General features: G+C 29.6%; 1 protein-coding gene across 1 annotated transcript; it reads left to right on the forward strand.

Annotated features, from left to right (window-relative positions):
* The first annotated feature begins 4020 nt into the window (after positions 1–4020).
* LOC126727857 (uncharacterized) lies at positions 4021–5132 on the forward strand. Its single transcript, XM_050433764.1, has 4 exons — positions 4021–4092; positions 4287–4328; positions 4514–4657; positions 4755–5132. Exons 1-4 carry the CDS (start codon positions 4021–4023, stop codon positions 5130–5132), a joined length of 636 nt encoding a protein of 211 aa, XP_050289721.1.
* The last annotated feature ends 15609 nt before the right edge of the window (positions 5133–20741 follow it).

Consider the following 20741-nt stretch of genomic DNA (forward strand, 5'->3'; position numbering starts at 1 on the left):
AGTGCACGACAGAAGTGGTCCTTTGGATTGTGTTATCGCGTTTTGACTCTAGTCCACTGCTAGAAGCTGTGGAAAAGAAGACTCACCTGAAGTGAGAAAGAGCACTCCTACCACGAGGAGAAGAAAATTGTTAATAATTCCTATATCACCTAAACGTAGGTCATATATCTTTAGCACCTCCAAGTTGAAGCTCCTTAAGAGCTAGTCAAAAGTGTCGTCACAAGATATTGCAAATCAATAGTCAATATAGCAATTTGCTCCTATTCCAAATGGGTATTAAATGCTTTTTTTCCCATAGTATGTTTGACATGAAGTCTTTGCTAAACTTGCTAGTTGTACAAATGTAGCAATTGGGTAATTTATCCAATAGCGAAATTGTCTACAACACTATTTGCACCACGACCAGCTCTTTATTAATGGGAATGTGACGTAGAAAGTCCAACAAAAAATTTCTAGTGTACCATTCAATAGCTTCTTTGTGGAGATGTGGGAGGTTGGCTAGTATATGTATGGTTTCCAGGTTATTGAAAATGGTAGTACCCTCTAAGCAAGTCTCTAATCAAAGTCTCTAATCAAGTGGAAAGCAATAAATAAGGTGAGAGATAACAAATACTAGTTTTAATTAGGTAATAAGGTAGAAAGTATAAACATTTAATAATGTTTTTTCAACCGTTAGATCTCTTAGAAATCTTTGGCTTAAGAATGTGTAATTCTTATGGAGTTGCACTAGGTGTAACTTGAACCTATCTTATATGAATTCTATAACAACTTGAAAATCCCATATTTGAATTACATGTTTTATATGTTCTTAATATTCATGCTAATTTTCATGTCAATTAGATGTTATTTACCATTAAATCCATAGACTCATTTTTTATGCATTATTTTAAACTACAAAAACTTGAATTTAAACAATTGATTGATAAAATGACTACCAATTTTTGATTACTTGGAATTTTGTAAGCATGGAGAATATATGAAGATAATGTAATTTAACGGTAGAATTGTCAAAATTCGCATCCAATTAAAAAATATTGAGTGGTATAAAATTACTTAAAGTTACAAATTCAGCCCATATATATATATATATATATATATATATATATAATACTTGAGGCTAATTTGTAAAATAAAATTAAACTTATGTGAATATTTAGCATTATTTTAACGTAAGAAAACCAATAAAATATATTTCATATAGCATATCGATTAGATTGTAACTTGTGTAAGTACAAAAAATAGTGTTAGGTTTCTTATTTTCTCTGTGTTCTATCCTTATTTTTCTTTTGTAACTTTTGAATCTTAAATAAACATTGATATAAGTTTTGGTGGGGTTAGGGTCAATTGGCCTCTCTTGACCCCTTGGATTTTCCTTTGTATAAGAACGCAAATTTTTTCAGAAGTAGTGAATGTAGTTACATTTCACTCAAGACATCGGTTAGTAATAGATAATTGCATTTGCATCTCTTATTAATAAATGATTTTTCATATTTTCCAGTGTTTGTTTTGATGGAAAATATTGTGTTAAAATAGTTTTTTTTGTTTTCTAGAATTTGGTAACATCAAAAAAATTGAGTCAAAAAGAAAACTATCTTTAGTTAACAAAAAAATGCTTATTTTTAGAGAATTTTTTCCACAAATTTTTTTGAAAAACAACTCTATCTCACAGCAAATTAAAGAAGGAATGTTAGGAGATTTTTTTTTTAAAACTTATTTAAGGTTACTAGTAAATATAGGAAAATGAGATAATTTTTTATAAAATACTTTTTGAAAAATGACTCATTTTTAGAAAAGATTATTGCTGAAATAGACCTAGTGTAAATCTAAATTGAAATTCAAAAGATGTTTTTTCCTAAAAATTTTCTTCATCTCTTATTAATGACTTAAAATAAACTAATGTTGAAAAGGCATCATTCCTTAAACTTATCTATTTGTTTTTGGCAACATCCTAACTAAGGAAATTATGAGTTGGATTTTTTATCAAAGTGGAAAAGGTAAGCTATTTACTCTCACAAATATATATATATATAGTTCTTTCAATCTCTAGCTTCCATAATAGTTTGAATCTTACTACTGTGACTCTGTAGACAGGAGGAAATTGTATCCCGAAGATTTTTTTCAACCATAGAGAGTTTTTCAACCTTCCTTTCTCTATGGCTAACATTGTTAACAATAAACTAGAATGTTTAATGCTTTTCTTGCTAACTTTTTCTTACGTGCTAAGTGACAGATTTGTTGATGGAAGAAGGATAGGAACTACCAAATTGGTTAAGCCCAAAGGAACAATCAAAACCATTGAGGTAATAGTTCTTGCTTTCCTTCCTTGACTTTTATCTTGATTTAAAATGTTTTTTTCATACTTATATACGTTTTTTTTTTTTTTTAAATTAATTCTGAACATATCTAAGGTCTAGTGAAAACTTTTCAGGGGAAGGATGGTGAGATAATTGACTGCGTCCATTTATATCAACAACCTGCTTTTGATCATCCACTTCTAAAAAATCACACCATACAGGTAGTTAATTTAGTTATTGCTAACTGTATATAGAGGTTTTTATAATTGAAATTTCTATTTCATTCTTTTCATATACCTCATAATTTTATAATTTTTCTTCTTCTTTGGTGGGCCATTTCAAGGGTGGCCCTAATGGTATTTATTTTATAAAAAACTATTGAGGTCCACCTCAAGAATGTTAGGTACAGTAAGCCTGATGATCAATAAAGATTCGTTGATCTAAAAACCAGTAACCTTTTAGCCCTTTCATTGAAAAAAAAAATAATAATAAAAATAAAAATAACTTTTTAAATCATAAGCCCTTTATTTTTTTGTCAGGACCTATGTTACTATACCAAACCTCATTGAGTTTTTGGGAAAGTTGAGTCCAGAAACTGATTTTCTCAACTAATCTAGTGAATTCGCCCTTCCTTTGACTAAAAAAAAAAATAAATAAAGAAAAATATTTAGCTTTGTCAAAAATAAAAAAGAAATAGAAGACATTGCAAAGAGAATGTAGTGAGAGTGGAAGCATATAAAAGAAAGAAAACAAGGAGTTATATGGTTCAGCCTTATGGTTCACATTCATGAAATAAAACTCTTGACAACCATATCTTTGATATTAATACAATATGTGTTATGACTCTACTAGGCTCTATATAAGAGTGTAAAGTTTAGGATTCAATGTACATGAGGGTCGAGAAATACAATCAAGTCTCTTGAGCTAATTCATAAAATAATATTAACCCAATATATATATCTTTAACAAGCTTAAATATTCATTTTGGAATACTTTTCGAATGAACTATTGTATAGTCCACCCTAAAAAAAAAAAACTATTGTATAGTACATGCATTTGTACAACAAGTCAGTCTATATTCAAGGTTAAAAAAGGGTTAGTATTCCTTTATTTATTTATTTATTAAGTTTATATAAGCTTTGAGAGGGAAATTATAAAAATAAATAAATGAATAAAAACAATAAAGAGTACTAAACTCAACAATTCAATGCTCTAGGATTTAATTCTTGCTTTGCCTTTTCAATGCCACAATTGAGAATTCAAACTAATAATTGATTTACTTTTGACTAATCAGACGGAACCTAGTTCAATTCCAAGTGATCTAAAAGCGAATTCCTCACCAGTTAAGCTAATTCAAGGTTGGCATAAATGTGGACAATGCCCCGAGGCAACAATCCCCATTTTACGAGTACCAAAAAATCAACACCTTCCTGCTTTGCGTCATCTCAAACGTAGTCGAACACAGCTTAAGCAAAGCTTGGATAGCGATGATGGTGATAATCTGAGTGATCATGAGGTATTCATGTAGCATTGAAATACAAAATTCTTTTTAGTCTTGTATATATTTATTTCTTTCTGTAAATTAATTATTTTTCCTGACATATATATATTGATATGAATGATATTGCAATAGTATGCCGTAGCATATTTTGGAGGAGGAGGGAATTATTTAGGATCGCGTGCAACAATAAGCGTATGGAAACCAACTGTAGAGGGTAGTGGAGAAATGAGCATTGGTCAAATATGGCTTGTAAATGGTCCAGAGCAAGAAATAAACACTTTGGAAGCTGGATGGAGAGTAAGTATCTTTACAAAGATTAAACATCAGCTAATTAATATTAAGATTTTAATTTTTGAGTGTTTAGTCTAAACTTTGAGAGGATTAGATTCTATTGGCATTCAAATCTACACAAGAATATCATATAAAGTTTGATTTAAGATATATATGCCATGTATTTGGATAATGAATTGATGAACATTTCATGATTCCAGGTTGATTCTGACCAAAAATCAAAGTTCTTCATATATTGGACTGTAAGTTTGCTTATTTCTTTCAAGATAAAATTTAAAATTACATTAGGAATTTCGCCAACCTATTCTCATCAATTGCATGCTTGCCAAATCAAGATATTTAATTACCCCTACCATGTATAATTTCTTGTAAAAATTCTATGTAAGTTTCTCTTGAAAACTAACTTATTCTATCCTTATTAATGAAGAGCGATAACTACCAAAACACGGGTTGCGAAAATCTTGATTGTCCTGGTTTTGTGCAAACAAACAAGAACTTTGCCATTGGATCTGCTTTAGATTTTTCCGTCTACGGCTCGAAGCAAGTCGACATAGGGGTAGCCATATACAAGGTAATGGACAAAAAATATTCTTTCTGTAAATTGTGCTCGCTATGCACACGCCTTTCTTACATTTTGCTCACGAAATTCTTTTCCTTCAATGCTTTAGAGCAAAGACAGTTGGTGGCTCAAAGTGAATGATCAGGAGATAGGATACTGGCCTATATCCATCTACAAATATTTAAAGAATAGTGCTGCTCGACTTGATTACGGTGGAGAGATTTACAACGCAAAAGCAGGAGGCCATCACACAAAAACTCAAATGGGAAGTGGCCATTTTCCAAGTGAAGGCTATGGAAAAGCAGGTTATTTTCGACATATTCAATACATGGATTCAACAGGCAGTTATAAAGATGTTGAGCCGGGGAAGCTGGGTAAAGATGCGGCGAAACCTTCCTGCTATGATATACAGATACAAAGTGATAAGAGCAGTGGAACCAATTTTTATTTCGGGGGTCCTGGCTATTCTGCAGATAAATGTCCATGATAGCAAGGGAGAAAAAACAAAATCTTATTATAGAAATAAATAAGACACATATTTGAGATATAAAAATGTCAATTTTCTTAAATTTGTAATGCGTGTTTACTATTTTCGTAGTATTAGCAAGAGCTGTAGTCCAATACATTTTCAATAATATCCCTAAAAAGTTGGATTTCAAAAAATGCATAATGTTTTGTGGTTATTGAATAAGTTGTAAAATACTTTTCTCATTATGCAAGAAAAGTATTTGCAATATGTATCATTTACCTGTACCCTAAAAGGACTATTCATATCAGAGTGTTATCTTCAATGGAAAACAATACAATATAACTCTAGCCATGTATAAGGTCACTCTTTATTAAATTCTTAAATGTGTGCACTATACTAAAAATGATGATTACTATTTTTTTTATCTGAATTTTAGAATCATCATCAACTATTTACAGAAATGATAATAAATTTAAACATAATTTTCCCTTTAAAAATATAATTATCATTTCTATAAAGTATTAATGATGAACCTAAAATTCAAATAACAAGAGCAGCTTTTAGGTAAGACGAGCAAAGTCCTGTGTTCCACAGGGAGGAATAAGCATGCTGATTTATCAAGTCTTTAATCTTTATTGTTTCAAAGAACGCCCCCCACACCCCCCCCCGCCCCCCCCCCTTTTTTTGTGTGTTTGCAGTAAGTTTAATTAGCTGATTTACATGCCACTTTTAGTTTTGTGCATAAATACTTGAATTTATATTATTAGAACATTGACTATGATCATTGATGGTTCCAACTTCGCAGGACCAGACATTGGGATATTGTAAAGTCTTAGAGAAAGAGCCAGTAGGTCAATTGGGGAGGACCTATTTTAGTTTAATTCAGAATCAGGAAGAGTCATCACACTCACACATAGATCCAAGCCCGAGGACCATTATCCTAGAGAAGGATTTTTAATAGCAAGTAATATATATATATATCTTCACAGTTTTAGAATCTTGACTACCAATAGAAAACCAGAAATTCATAGATCCAAGAAACGTCGTCGTTAAGTGGTTTGTGACAACCCTACGACGAAGAAATGAATATCAATCTCAACATATTAAGAATGTGCATTAATAAAAATTCGCAGGAGACCAATACTGTATCTCAATGAGATACCAGTATCAAATAATAGCGATTGACATCACCAAGAGATAGGTTGTGGCCAAGGAAAATGGTAAACCAATCAATATATATCATTGACTATCAAAGTTTAGGGCCTGGGGTGTTAGTACATTTTAACAAATCCCAAAAAATATTGTGACTAAAATTACTCAATTAAGATCTCAAACTAATATATAAATAAATTAATCAAAATTAAGAACAACAAGATTTTTGTAAGAACTTTTTCTCCCTTAAGGAAAAACAATTGAACCAACTTAAAAAAAAAAAAAATTATAATAAAATTGATTATAATACCTTATCATGCTTATATCCAAAACTTAAGTTAACATAAAATACAAATTATCTCTGCTCTAATAATTAACACAAACTCACCTGAGATCTTTACTCGCTCTCTTATACTAAACCTTTTTGTGGTTGCTGAGAAACTCTCACTAAAACAAAACCCTAATTCTTATGGTTGTGTGTGGCCCATGACTAAAGAAAAATCCTTCTTTACTTTGCTTTTACACGTGTATTACAATTTCTTTTTTTGTCCCTTTGTCTTCCAGTCCCTTGAAACACTCACGTGTTATTGTGTATGTATGTGTGTATATATATATAGTCACGTGTTACTGTGTGACTAAAGTATTTCCCAACTCGTCGGAGCTACACTGGCAGCGACGGAGGACGCTTCCAAGGCGGTGGTGGAGTTGATGATGATGACGACAAAAACAACGACGCAGAGCAAGGTGGAGCCTCCTCCCCTTCTGGTGGTACATAATAAAAGAAGCTTCATTGATAAATTTATGTTAAAATAATATTGTTTCAATCATAACAAAATACCTTATCGTAAAAGAGTATGTAAAATATGTCTGCATAGAGTTTTTTTGATACCACATTTCCTCACTCAGTCAAAAGCATTCTTAAGAGGGAAATGTAGGAGATTCCAGTGATGGGCTTTTGGGCATTTTGTTATTGTCTTCTTGTGGGTAACCATACATCTTTTTGCTTGAGATGAAGCCCATTGCTTAATTCTCCATATGTACATATAGACAATAGACATCACCAATTGAAATTGGTGAAGGCCCAAATACTGGCCATTTGACTCTCCTTCAACCTGACGCAGAGAGAGGATTTGATTGAAGAAATTGTGCAACGCTCCCTCAAGAGGCAAAATGTAATTTGCAAAATGTTTGTTGGCTATACGTTTGGCTTATTATACGTTGGGTTAAAGAATAATGTTTCATAAGTATCTATTATGAAAACCCAAGAATTATGTCTTTTTCAAGGTTCAAATTAAAATAGATTAAATTTTTGTTTTTTGAGGTAATTTTTTTCATGAACTTTTCTAGTTCAAGGTAGAGTAGCAACTAGGCTACTAGCCTTGCTTCTATCAAATTATTATAGGGGACAAAGATTTGATTTTTGTTAAAAAGTGATGTTTTGTGAGAAAGCAAGGATTAATCGTTGATCAATCTCCTATCAAAAAAAAAAAAAATTGTTGGGTCTATCTCACGTACGGCAATAATTAGTTAATCTTGTTTAGTTGGTTGGAGAGCCAAATATTTTACTCCATGAAAATTTGTTAGTTTCTTTTAATAAAGAAATTTAGTACAAAATTATTGATTTTACCACCTTGAAATTTTTCCAAAACAATGCTCTTTTTCTGTGGTGAGAATATTTACCGCCGCGTTGAACTTTTTAATTGATTTTTATTGGTAATCTTAGACACCCACCAAATAGTTTTGGCGTAGTATTTTTATATATCTACTAAATAATATTTATTTTTCTTAAAAAAATAAATAAATAACATATATATAACTTTCTATATTATAAAATTTTTATTTAAAATTCATTCTTTTGGATTTTTGAAATAAATAATTATTAATTATGTTTTTGTATTTAAGTTTTGCTAAACACAATCTATCTTAATTGCATTTTGTCAATTTAGCTTTTAAAAAAAAAAAACTTTTTGTCTTAAAAAAATTTCTATATTTTTAAACAATTGTAATAAATGTTGTTAGTAAAAATTTGTAAGCATTTTGAGTCATAATTTTTCTTATTTGATAAGTTTCTGGAGCATCTTCCTTGTGGATGAACTCTCTCTAATCTGATACTCTCTGCGCAGATTTGGTAAGTTATTTGGTTTATTATTTTTCAGTTGTTACAATATTCCTCCCGTTTAGCGTTTTTATTTTTATTTTGACAGAAAAGCGGTAAGTGTTTTTATTATAAAGGCAACAAACTGTCCTCAACCACCACAACATTGATTAAAATTGAAGTAAAAAAAGAGTGTTCAATAGGGAAAAAAAATAGTCTACCTAAAGTACCTTTCCCAATAGTGATTCTATTCAGCTTACTTATCAAAAATTGAGTAAACCATATATCTTTAAGTGATGCAAAAGTGACTACTCTTGAAATTTGAATTCAATTTGAAAATTTTAGATTTCTTTGATATTATATATATATATATATATATATATTTTAAAACATAGACATCAAGAGGATGGTGTAGTGCTTTTACAAACGCACAACCACTTTTGGTTTTTATTTTATATTTTTTTGGGAGTGCCGGGGGGGGGGGGGGGGGGGGGGGGAGGGATAATGCACAACACATATGCTCTTTCACCATCTTATTATCCACTTTTTAAAATGTTTAATTTCCCTACTCCAAATTAAGAAATAAGAAATTAGCTAACTATTATGAGTTTCCTTGTGTGACAGGGAGTACTAGAGTCACAAATAACATTTTAGATAAGATATATAAAGCCCATCAAAGTAGAGATTTGGAGTAATTAGTCTCTTGTTTGCATTTGTATAAAACATGTAATTTTAATTATATCGGCACATGATTCAAAAGTATTAGTTCGATGGTAGTTTTGAAAGGTCATGTACTAGTAATGCATGTGGCAATAAATACTCAAAGTTATTTGTGCATGCATTATCACATGACCATGCATGTTTGTATGAGATGAACTTGATGAGTATGCTTGACATGAAATATGATGAACATGATATGAACATAATGATAGGAGATGATAGATGTCATGCATGCTTGCTACCTTTATGTTATGTTGGGTGTTATGCCATGAATGGAACCTACCATGCTTAGATGATGATAGGATGTATGCTTGGATGAGATGGATGATGAGATGACAAATGCCATGCCTAGATGTATATTAGGACATGTATGAGATTTTATGTCTAGATGTATGTTAGGATTATATATGTTGATTATGCCATGAGATGCCACAAATGGTTAGGGTTTTTGCCATAAGGTTACATGTGATGTTGTGCATGCTATGCCATGACTAGATGAATGCTAGGATGTATGTGAGATATATGCTAGGGTAGCATGTATGTGGTCACTCTTTATTAAATTCTTAAATGTGTGCACTATACTAAAAATGATGATTACTATTTTTTTTATCTGAATTTTAGAATCATCATCAACTATTTACAGAAATGATAATAAATTTAAACATAATTTTCCCTTTAAAAATATAATTATCATTTCTATAAAGTATTAATGATGAACCTAAAATTCAAATAACAAGAGCAGCTTTTAGGTAAGACGAGCAAAGTCCTGTGTTCCACAGGGAGGAATAAGCATGCTGATTTATCAAGTCTTTAATCTTTATTGTTTCAAAGCACGCCCCCCCCCCCCCCCCCCCCCCCCCTCTTTTTTTGTGTGTTTGCAGTAAGTTTAATTAGCTGATTTACATGCCACTTCTAGTTTTGTGCATAAATACTTGAATTTATATTATTAGAACATTGACTATGGTCATTGATGGTTCCAACTTCGCAAGACCAGACATTGGGATATTGTAAAAGTCTTAGAGAAAGAGCTAGTAGGTCAATTGGGGAGGACCTATTTTAATTTAATTCAGAATCAGGAAGAGTCATCACACTCACACATAGATCCAAGCCCAAGGACCATTTTCCTAGAGACGGATTTTTAATAGCAAGTAATATATCTTCACAGTTTTAGAATCTTGACTACCAATAGTAAAACCAGAAATTCATTGATCCAAAAAACGTCGTCGTTAAGTGGTTTGTGACAACCTTACGACGAAGAAATGAATATCTATCTCAACATATTTAGAATGTGCATTACACATGAGATAATAAGTTGCACCTATATTGTATCTCAATGAGATACCAGTATCAAATAACAGCGATTGACATCACCAAGAGATATAGGTTGTGGCCAAGGAAAACGGCAAACCAATCAATATATATCATTGACTATCAAAGTTTAGGGCCGGGGGTGTTAGTTCATTTTAACAAATCCCAAAAAATGTTGTGACTAAAATTACTCAATTAAGATTTCAAACTAATATATAAACAAACTTATCAAACTTAAGAACAACAAGAGTTTTGTAAGAACTTTTTCTTCTTTTAAGGGAAAAACAATTGAACCAACTTATTAAAAAAAAAATCACTATAATAAAATCGATTATAATACCTTATCATGTTTATATCCAAAACTTAAGTTAACATAAAATACAAATTATCTCTACTCTAATAATTAACACAAACTCATCTTTAGTCGCTCTCAGATGCTAAACCTTTTTGTGGTTGCTGAGAAAGTCTCACTAAAACAAAACCTTAATTCTTATGGTTGTGTGTGGCCCATGACTAAAGAAAAATCCTTCTTTATTTTGCTTTTACACGTGTATTGCAATTTCTTTTTTTGTCCCTTTGTCTTACAGTCCCTTGAAACACTCACGTGTTACTATATATATATATATATATATATATATATAGAAAACCTAATTTCTCCTTTTGTTCTTTTTATTTTTTTATTTTATTTTTTATGCATTCACATTCTCTAAATTTAGTTTGCTTTAGGAACACTTTTTCTCTTCATGTGTAAGTAAATTACTGTAATTAAATTTTACTTTATAATTGATTTATGTTAATATTTGCATTAATCTATATATATAAATATATAATCGAAGTATTTGACTCTTTGTTGACCTTTTCACAATTTTACACATTAGCATTACTTAAATAAATATTATAATTAATATTATCTAACCAATATTTAAAAAAAAGTAAAATAAAATAAAAAAGAAACCCCGATTCTCTTTTCCCCCAAAAACAAATTCAACTTTCATTAAAAAAAATAATAAAAAATAAAATGGACTCTTTAAAACGTAGACATTGCCATCTCCTTCTTCTTCTATCACTCCATTTCTGTCATCTCCGTCTTCTTCAATTATCTCTTTCAAGTTTCAAACACAGCTATCCATTCTCTTTAAATCTCTATTATGCCCAAATCTCTCTCCACACAAAAACCCTAAACCTAATGCATTCTCTAACCATCTATAGGCCTCCTCCTCTTTGCTGGAAGAAAAATTCTAAAAAAGAATTACAAAAATTGGAAGGAAGGATCAATGGAATAAAGGAACAAATGAACAGCCAAAAAGGGAATTACAAAATTAGCGTAAGGTACTGTTTTTATATTCAACTTTTATTTTATAATTATTACTGAATTTTAGTCAATTAAACAAAGGAACAATCATTATTCCTGAAATTTAGAAAAACACTGTTGCGTGAAATTTAGTCAATTGTTTATGCAATTGTTAAACAAAAACTTATATTCATTCCTTTATTAATTGTTAGGTTTCTATTTTTTAGGTTTTTTCTTTGGTTTTGTCTTAAAAAGAAGAAACATTATTTTTGTTTTGTGAATTTAGTCCATTTTTTGTTCTGTTAACTAAAACTGTGGTTTAAAAGCTTTATTTATTTATTTTATATATATATATATATATATATATTAGCATTCATACTATTTGAATAAAGTATCTAACCAACTTCAAAAGTGTTCCATATTTATTTGTGAGATTTTGTATTGCTTTCTTTATATAAATGGTAGATACAGCAGTGTTGCTGCTGTTTAGGGTCCGATTCACATACTTTGATTAGTGATTTTGCAATTGACGTACACTATTTACAAATCTTTTGTATTGGTTTTTATTGTTTTGGTTGTTGAATAGTCTCGCAATATTGTCATCATAATGTATACTAAAAGTTATGCTACCGCTACATCTGGCCCTAGGGAAAACGCTTTTGACATTGGATCTTAGGGTACGGGATGTGATTGCTCATGTTGTTGAAGGTGATGATGGAGCTGTTACTACTTGGAAAATTACATGTTTGGGAGAATTATGCTAGAAATGTTAAGTTAATCATAATGTTTTAAACATTGCATCTAATGAAACATTTTTTTTAATGTTTCATATTGAGGATAAGAATCTTTTAGATTAGAATTTTAATGTACAATTAGAGGGGAAGAAACAAAAAATTGTTTAAATCTTCTTACAAAGTTACTTTTGCAAAACATTCATATCTAACAAACAAATATTAAATATATAGTTTTCTCCCGTATCGCACGAGTTAGCGACTAATTAATTATATTTTTCAAACTATATTTCATTTTTATATTTTTAATCCAGCCCTCGTAGTCAGAATCTTGTCGGAATCTTGATGTTTACCTTTTTATGACTTTATTTTACATAGTACTATTATCCTAGAAAATACATGAGACCAATAATAGATAATACTATCTCTTATCAACAATTAAATCTAAACTAAAGTGGAAAAGATGTTTACACTAAAAATTACCCTTTTGTTTTATGCAACCTCATTGCTAAGGAAATTATAATTAGTTTTTGTTTATTGAAGCATAAAAAGTAAGCTAATTACACACACACACACAAAGATTTATACATGTTTGCTTTATTACTTCCCATAGAAAGTAATACATGTGTAAATCCTAAGTGGAGGCTATATCCATGTGTAAATAGCTCTTAGCACGTAACATTTGATTCTCATATATCTTTCTAGAATTTCCTCAAATCTGTATTTGATTTAGGTACTTGATGACAAGTAAATCCACATTTTTTTTTCCAAAGAAAACCATGTGTAATATTTGAAAATTAGCAAACCAAGTACTATATTGCAGAGTTTTAGTTCAAAAAATTATCAATAACAATTAGATCATCTTAGAAACTATTTAGAATTTGCTTATTTCTGCAATTTTTTAATTCTTATCCTTCCCATAGAAAGTAATACATGTTTGCTATATCCATGTATATATATATATATATATAAAATTCCTTCAATCCCTAGTTTCCATAATACTTTTGTATCTTAGATTATGTAAACAGTTTAAATCAAATTCAACCCAGAAGAGTTATTCAAAGATAAGAGAATTTTGTAACTTTGTTTCTATATGGCTGACATTATAAAAAAATAAACTATAATGTTGCATAGTTTTGTTTCTCACTTTTTCTTACGGGTTAAGTGATAGATTTGTTATTGGAAGAAGGATTGAGACTATCAAAACTAAAGAATTCGTTAAACACAAAGGAGCAATCAAAACAATTGAGGTTATGATAAGTACCAAATACTTCTTTCTTTCCTTAATTTTTATTTTGATTCAAAATATTTTTCATATATAGTTATAATTTTTTTTTTATAAAAAAATTCCAACATTTATCAACAATCTTCTTCTTTGCAGGGGGAAGATGGTGATATAATTGATTGTGTCAACATTTATCAACAATCTTCTTTCAGTCATCTTCTTCTCAAAAATTACACCATACAATTTATTTATTTATTGCTAATACATAGGTTTTTTTTTTTTTTTTTTTTTTAAAAATTCATTTATGATTTATATGTGTCAATATTATTACTTTATTTTTTGCCTCCATTCATACATTTCATATACCTAATAATTTTATATTTTTTGTTCTTTGTCAGGGTAGTGTGGCATAAATCTTCAAAATAATTTATGATTGATATGTATCATGTGGTACATTCTCTAGTTATTTCCAAATCAAGTCACAAGTGGCTAATTGGTTCCCCATGTGTGTGGTCGGTATTTTGGTTATCTCAGTAATAAATTGTGCTTAATCCCAACATATGGTTATGAATGTGATTATTTTGATTATGAAAATCTATGATGATTAGGAATTAATATATCAATTTTTTCTTAGAATTATATATTACTCTTGTTGCTGGAACTAACTACCTTAGCTTTCCCTTCAAAAAAAAAAAAAAAACTACCTTAGTTCTAATTTATTTTAAAACATTAGGGGCTATGCTGTTGTTCGAGTCATCACAGATGTTGGTGACATTCCCATGTGGTTTTATTGTAAATTTATTTATTCTAAAAAATTAGAAATAATTTTTCAATTTCAATTTTATCTATTCTCATCTGAAATTTTGGTAATATTGAATTTGAAATATTTCATTTAAATATATATATATATATATATATATTTATGCTTTGTTTTTTTTTTTTTTTTTCTTTGAGAGAGAGTTACAACCTATGGCATCCGCTCCTGATAATAGTTCTTTATTATCAGACCAAGACATCAATCAGTTTTTGGTGTAGGCAGGGATTGAACTCCAGATCTCTTATACAATCATCAGAAATTTTTCCAGTTAAGCTAACTGGAATTCACATATATATTTATGCTTTGTTGAAAATGCATTAGTTCCTATCAAAAAAAAAAAAAAAAATGCATTAGTTGACCAATAATTTTTTTCTTTTTAAATCTCCAAAAGAATATTGAGCTAATAATTAAAAAAAAAAACTACCAAAAAACATTTAGTGTTATTATATTACATAGCCATTAATTTCCTTCAATAATTTTGCTCAATAATTATCATTAAATACATAATAACTAAAATTAGAAAAAATAATAGTCCCAAAAATATCCCTTTGATAGTAGAATAATTTTTTTTTTTAAATAAAGTTGATAGTAGAATACTTGATAATTAACAAAAAAAAAATTAAAGGAGAGATGGTTAATTTAACCAATAATATTAATAAAAAACTACAAAAACTATATAGTAGCATCATACTTGGCAGTACATGTACCGTACAGGCATTAATTTCCTTCAATAATGCTTCACTATAATTATTATTAAATGCAGATACAATAGTTAATAATTATTAAAAAAAAATTATAAAATGGTCCTGTTATCAACAGAATCCAAGCTCTTTGTCTGGAAATTTTTGGGTTTGGATTTGAGTTTGGGTTTGATAGGATTTCGACGATCTTCTTGTTGTTGATATTATCAATGTGAGAATTGAGATTGGCTTTGGGGTGGGGTGGGGTGTTCATAAAGTTATTTGTTGTGCTGATAAAACATTATTATATGTCCCCTGTCAATTTCTTAACTTTCCAGATCCATGACGCGCGTGGTAGTATATTGATCTGTGGCATTTTTTTTATTTTTTATTTTTTTATAAAGAAAATTTGGTTCAATTTGGTCTATATGAGCAATCACTTCAGCTGTTTCGGTCCATTAACTCCTTTTTGTCCTCTCCGATGTACTTAATTAAACTAGTATCTTGGTCTGATAATAAAGAGTAATTATCAGTAGATGTTATAGTGGCATAGCCTAAATGTTATCTATAAAAAAATAAAAATAAAAATAAACTAGAGGATGCATGTAATAATGTCATTTGTCACTTTCTCCTAGCATAAAATGATGATACATACTCTTTCTTAATACCATAATTACAACAATTAATATCTTTTTGTAACTTATTTATCTCTCTCTCTCTCCTTATTAATTAGCACATGCCATTATTCTAAAAAAAAAAAATAAAATAAAAGCTTAAAAAACGACCATTTATGATTTTTACTTTCCTTAAACCTTATCTCTCTATATATCTCTTTCTTTCAGTCTTTCTTCGTATTTCTTAATTAGTAGCTTATACCTTTTTTCTCAGATACTTGAATCAGGTCCTAATAAAAGATTTAAACATTGTGGAAGCGGGATGGCAAATAAGTTTCAGCTAGTAAGATCCTCCCCCAGGGAGATTAAATAGAAATAAAATTATTTCAACATAACCATATGATTTTTTTTAATTATTTTTAAAACAATTAGAATATTTTTTTTTGAATTTCAAAGTTAGGGTGAAAGTTAAACCACCCGACAAATTCAGAAGGTTTTTCATGTATTGGACTGTAAGTTTGCTAATTAATCTTTGCGTAAAAAATATACTAACATCCCCTGAATTATGATGTTGTTGCACTAAGATCTCCTGATTGCACGTTTTGGTGGACTTTCCTTAACGGCTTGGTCTCTCGTAGCAGATTGGATTGATGAACATTCCTAATCTGCTTGACCTTCGACAAGAAATATTATCAACTAATTTATCTGCACCTATCTATTCAAAAGAAAAAAAAAAAAAAAAAAGGTTTATCCTCACCCATACCTTAATTTATATTTTCTTATCACTTCATTTTACATACCATAATCATAGAAAATATATGAGACCAAAAATCAATGACTCAATCAAAATAGGGCAAAACTTAAGTATAGTATTTAAGTGCTATTTTTTAGGTTCATCTCTTAAAATTTAGCCATATAACTGTATTTAACTAAAAATACACTTTCATCTCATGAAAAAAGAAAAAAAGAAGAAGAAGCCATATGGTTAAAGTTTAAGAGAAAAACCTAAACAACAACACCTAAGTCATATGCGAGAGCATGGAGTGTGCGCATGCAAAGAGAATTTTGTCTATTAGCCTTCCAATCATCATTTTCTAATTAACACCAAGTGTCACTCTTTAGCTTTCCACCTAATCAAGGCTTTATTTGAATGTATGCATTTGATCTTCCACATAAGAAAAGTTTTAATGATTTATTTGATTTTTATTATTTATTGTGTTCAACAATAAATAATTTTATTTTATTTCCTATATAACAATTTCAGTAAAATATTATTGACTAAAATGTAAAATCTATAGTAAAATTGAAAAGATTTTTTTTCCTAAAAATTCTCTGCATCTTTTATTAATAACTAAATCTAAAGAGTCCGAATTTGGTATGGATGAGGTGTAAAAATTATGTTTTGCATTATCTTCTTCTTCTTTTTTTCTTTTTTTTTTTTTTTGGCAACCTCCAAACTAAGGAAATCATAAGTTAGATTTGTTCATCAAAGTAGAAAAGGTATGCTAATTACACTCACAGTTATATATATATATATATATATATATATATATGTATGTAATTCTTTCAATCTCTAATTTTCATAATACTTTTGAATCTTACTGTCTGTAGAAAGTAGCAAATTCTATCTAGAAAAGTTATACAAAGACAGCGAATTTTCCAACCTTCGTTTTCTATGGCTAACCTTATTAACAATAAACTAGAATGTTTCATGTTTTACTTGCTAACTTTGTCTTACGTGTTGAGTGATAGATTTGTTGATGAAAGAAGGATTGGGACTACGAAATTGGTTAAGCAAAAAGGAACAATCAAAACCATTGAGGTTATACTTCTTGCTTTCCTTCCTTAATTTTTATCTTGATTAAAAATAAAATTCATACTTATATATGTATATTTTAATTCTGGACTTATCTAAGGTCTAGTGCAAACTTTTTAGGGGGAGGATGGTGACATAATTGACTGTGTCGATTTTTATCAACAACCTTCTTTTGATAATCCACTTCTAAAAATCACACCATTCAGGTAAGTTTATTTAGTTGTTGCCAACTGTATATTATGGTTTCAATAATTGATTTTTCTATTTCATTTATTTTGTTTCCAATACCTCATAATTTTATAATTTTTCTCCTTCTTTGGTGGGCCATTTCAAGGGTAGCCTAATGAGATCAAGATTTTCTAGATTTTCTAGGGTATTCTACCAATATATTTTCTTAAATTCTAATCACTCTTTTATGATTTAAAGATCTAGATTCTTCCATGTCAGTAGTCCACTAACAATACTCTTCAAATAATAAAATAATGTTGTAAACAAAACAATTAAAATTATTGTTAGTGGAATACTGAAATAACAAAATCTAGACCATTAAATTATTAAAGAATTATTAAGATTTAAGGAAATTTATTTGGTAGAGTACTCTAAGAAATCTAGAGGATCTGGTTCTAGCCTAATGGTATTATATCCATGAATGGGGGAAAAAATTAAAACAAAGCTATTGAGGTCCAACTTAAGAAAGTTAGGTACTGTAAGCCAAATGATCAATAATGATGCCTTTATCTAAACTATGTGTAACCAACAACCTTTTAAACCTTAGATTGAAAAAAGTGAAAAAAACTGTAACCTTTTAAACCATATGCCCTTTATTTATGTCAGGACCTATAACTATACCAAAACTCATTTGTTTTTGGGAAAGTTCTAGAAACTAAACTAATCCAGTGAATTTTCCCTTCCACCGAATAACAAAAATATATAAAAATCTTTAGTTTTGTTAAAACAAAAGAAGAAAGAGAAAATATTGCAAAAAGATTCTAGGGAGAGCAGAAGCATATGATAGAGAAAGAACGCAGGGGAATTATATGATTTTTGACCTTACGGTTCATGGGATAAAGCCCTTGATAGTTATATTTTTTTGATTTAATGTGTATGTGTTACAACTCTACTAGGGTTTTAAAGTTTAGGGTTCGATGTATATAGGTTGAGAAATACAATCGGGCCTCTTGAACCAATACATAAAATAGTATAAACCCAATAAATATATCTTTAAAAAGCTAAGATATTTGTTTTAGAAAATTTTTAGAAAGAATTGTACAGTACATTTATTTGTACATTACAAACAATTTATCTTGCCTTTTCCATTATCCTAGTACAAAGCCAGTCTATATTTAAGGTTAAAGAAAAAAGGTTAGCATTCAATTTTTTTGAGTGAGTATATATGAATTTGAGAGGGAAATTGTAAAAATAAAGAAATAAATAGAAACACTAAAGAGTACTAAACTCAACAATTCAATGCTCTTTGATTTAACTTTTGCTTTGTATTTTCAATGCCAAAAACTGTGGATTCAAACTAATAATTGATTTATTTTTGGCTAAACAGATGAAACCTAGTTCTATTCCAAGTGATCTAAAAGCGAGTTCCTCACAAGCTGTGTTGTTTCAAGGTTGGTATAAAAGTGGACAATGCCCTGAGGCAACAATCCCCATTAGACGATCACAAGAATATCAACACCCTCATGCTATTCATCATTTGAGACAACGTCGAACACAGCTTAATCATAGTTTTGATATTGATATTCAAAGTGATCATGAGGTATCGTTTATAAAAGACTGATATTTTACATATATTCATGTCGCATTGAAAGGCAAAATTATTTTTATTCTTGAATAAAAAATAATTTCATTTTGTAAATTAATTATTCTTCTTGACATATATATTGATACGAACGATATTGGAAATTTGGAATAGTATGCCACAGTTTATATTAATGGTGGCAACTTTTATGGAGCACATGCATCAATTAACATATGGAAACCTACTGTATCTAATGACGGAGAAATGAGTATTGGTCAAATATGAGTTGTAGCTGGTCCAGAAGATCAAATAAACACTATGGAAGCTGGGTGGAGAGTAAGTTTAATTTACTATATATCTTTACAAAGATTAAACATCAGATTTTATTTTTTGAGTGTAAATCTAAACTTTGAGGTGATTAGATTCTATTGGCATTCAAATCTACATAAGAAAATCATTTAAAGTTTGATTTGAGATATAAATACCATGTATTTGGATAATGACCTAATGAACATTTCATGATTCCAGGTTGATTTTGACCAAAAAGCAAAGTTGTTCATATATTGGACTGTATGTTTACTTATTTCCTTTCAGGATAAAATTTAATCTTACATCAGGAATTTCGTCAATCTACTGTCATAAATTGCATGCTTGCCAAATCAAGATATATAGTTACCCCGTGTATAATTTCTTGTAAAAATTCCATGTAAGCTTCTTCTGAGAACTAACTTATTCTATCCTTATTAAGAGCGATGGCTACCAAAAAACTGGTTGCCAAAATATTGAATGTCCTGGTTTTGTGCAAACAAACAAGAACATTGTCCTTGGATCTCCTATAGTAGATGTTTCCAGCTACAGCTCGAAGCAAGTTGACATAGGGGTAACTATATACAAGGTAGTGGACAAAAAATTCTTTTCTGTAAATTATGCTTGATATACACATGCCTTTCTTACATATTGCTCACGAAATTCTTAACCTTAAATGCTTTAGAACAATGAAAATTGGTGGCTCAAAGTGAATGATCAGTTGGTAGGCTACTGGCCTCAATCTATCTTCACATTTTTAGCGAGTAGCGCTGTAACATCCCGTGAGTTAAAAAAAAAAAAAAAAAAAAAAAAAAAAAAAAAAAAAGGGTAAGTCAGAATGGCTCAAAGTGAATGATCAGTTGGTAGGCTACTGGCCTCAATCTATCTTCACATTTTTAGCGAGTAGCGCTGTAACATCCCGTGAGTTTAAAAAAAAAAAAAAAAAAAAAAAAAAAAAAAAAAAAAAAAAAAAAAAAAAAAAAAAAAAAAAAAAAAAAAAAAAAAAAAAAAAAAAAAAAAAAAGGGTAAGTCAGAATTTTTGTGGACCAAACATGCCCCCACCTAACCCCACTACCCATCACACAATCCACTCCCTCTTTTCTCTCTTTGGCCGGTCACTCC

The sequence above is a fragment of the Quercus robur genome, chromosome 5 (genome assembly GCF_932294415.1).
Source record: "Quercus robur chromosome 5, dhQueRobu3.1, whole genome shotgun sequence".
NCBI classification, from domain to species: domain Eukaryota; kingdom Viridiplantae; phylum Streptophyta; class Magnoliopsida; order Fagales; family Fagaceae; genus Quercus; species Quercus robur.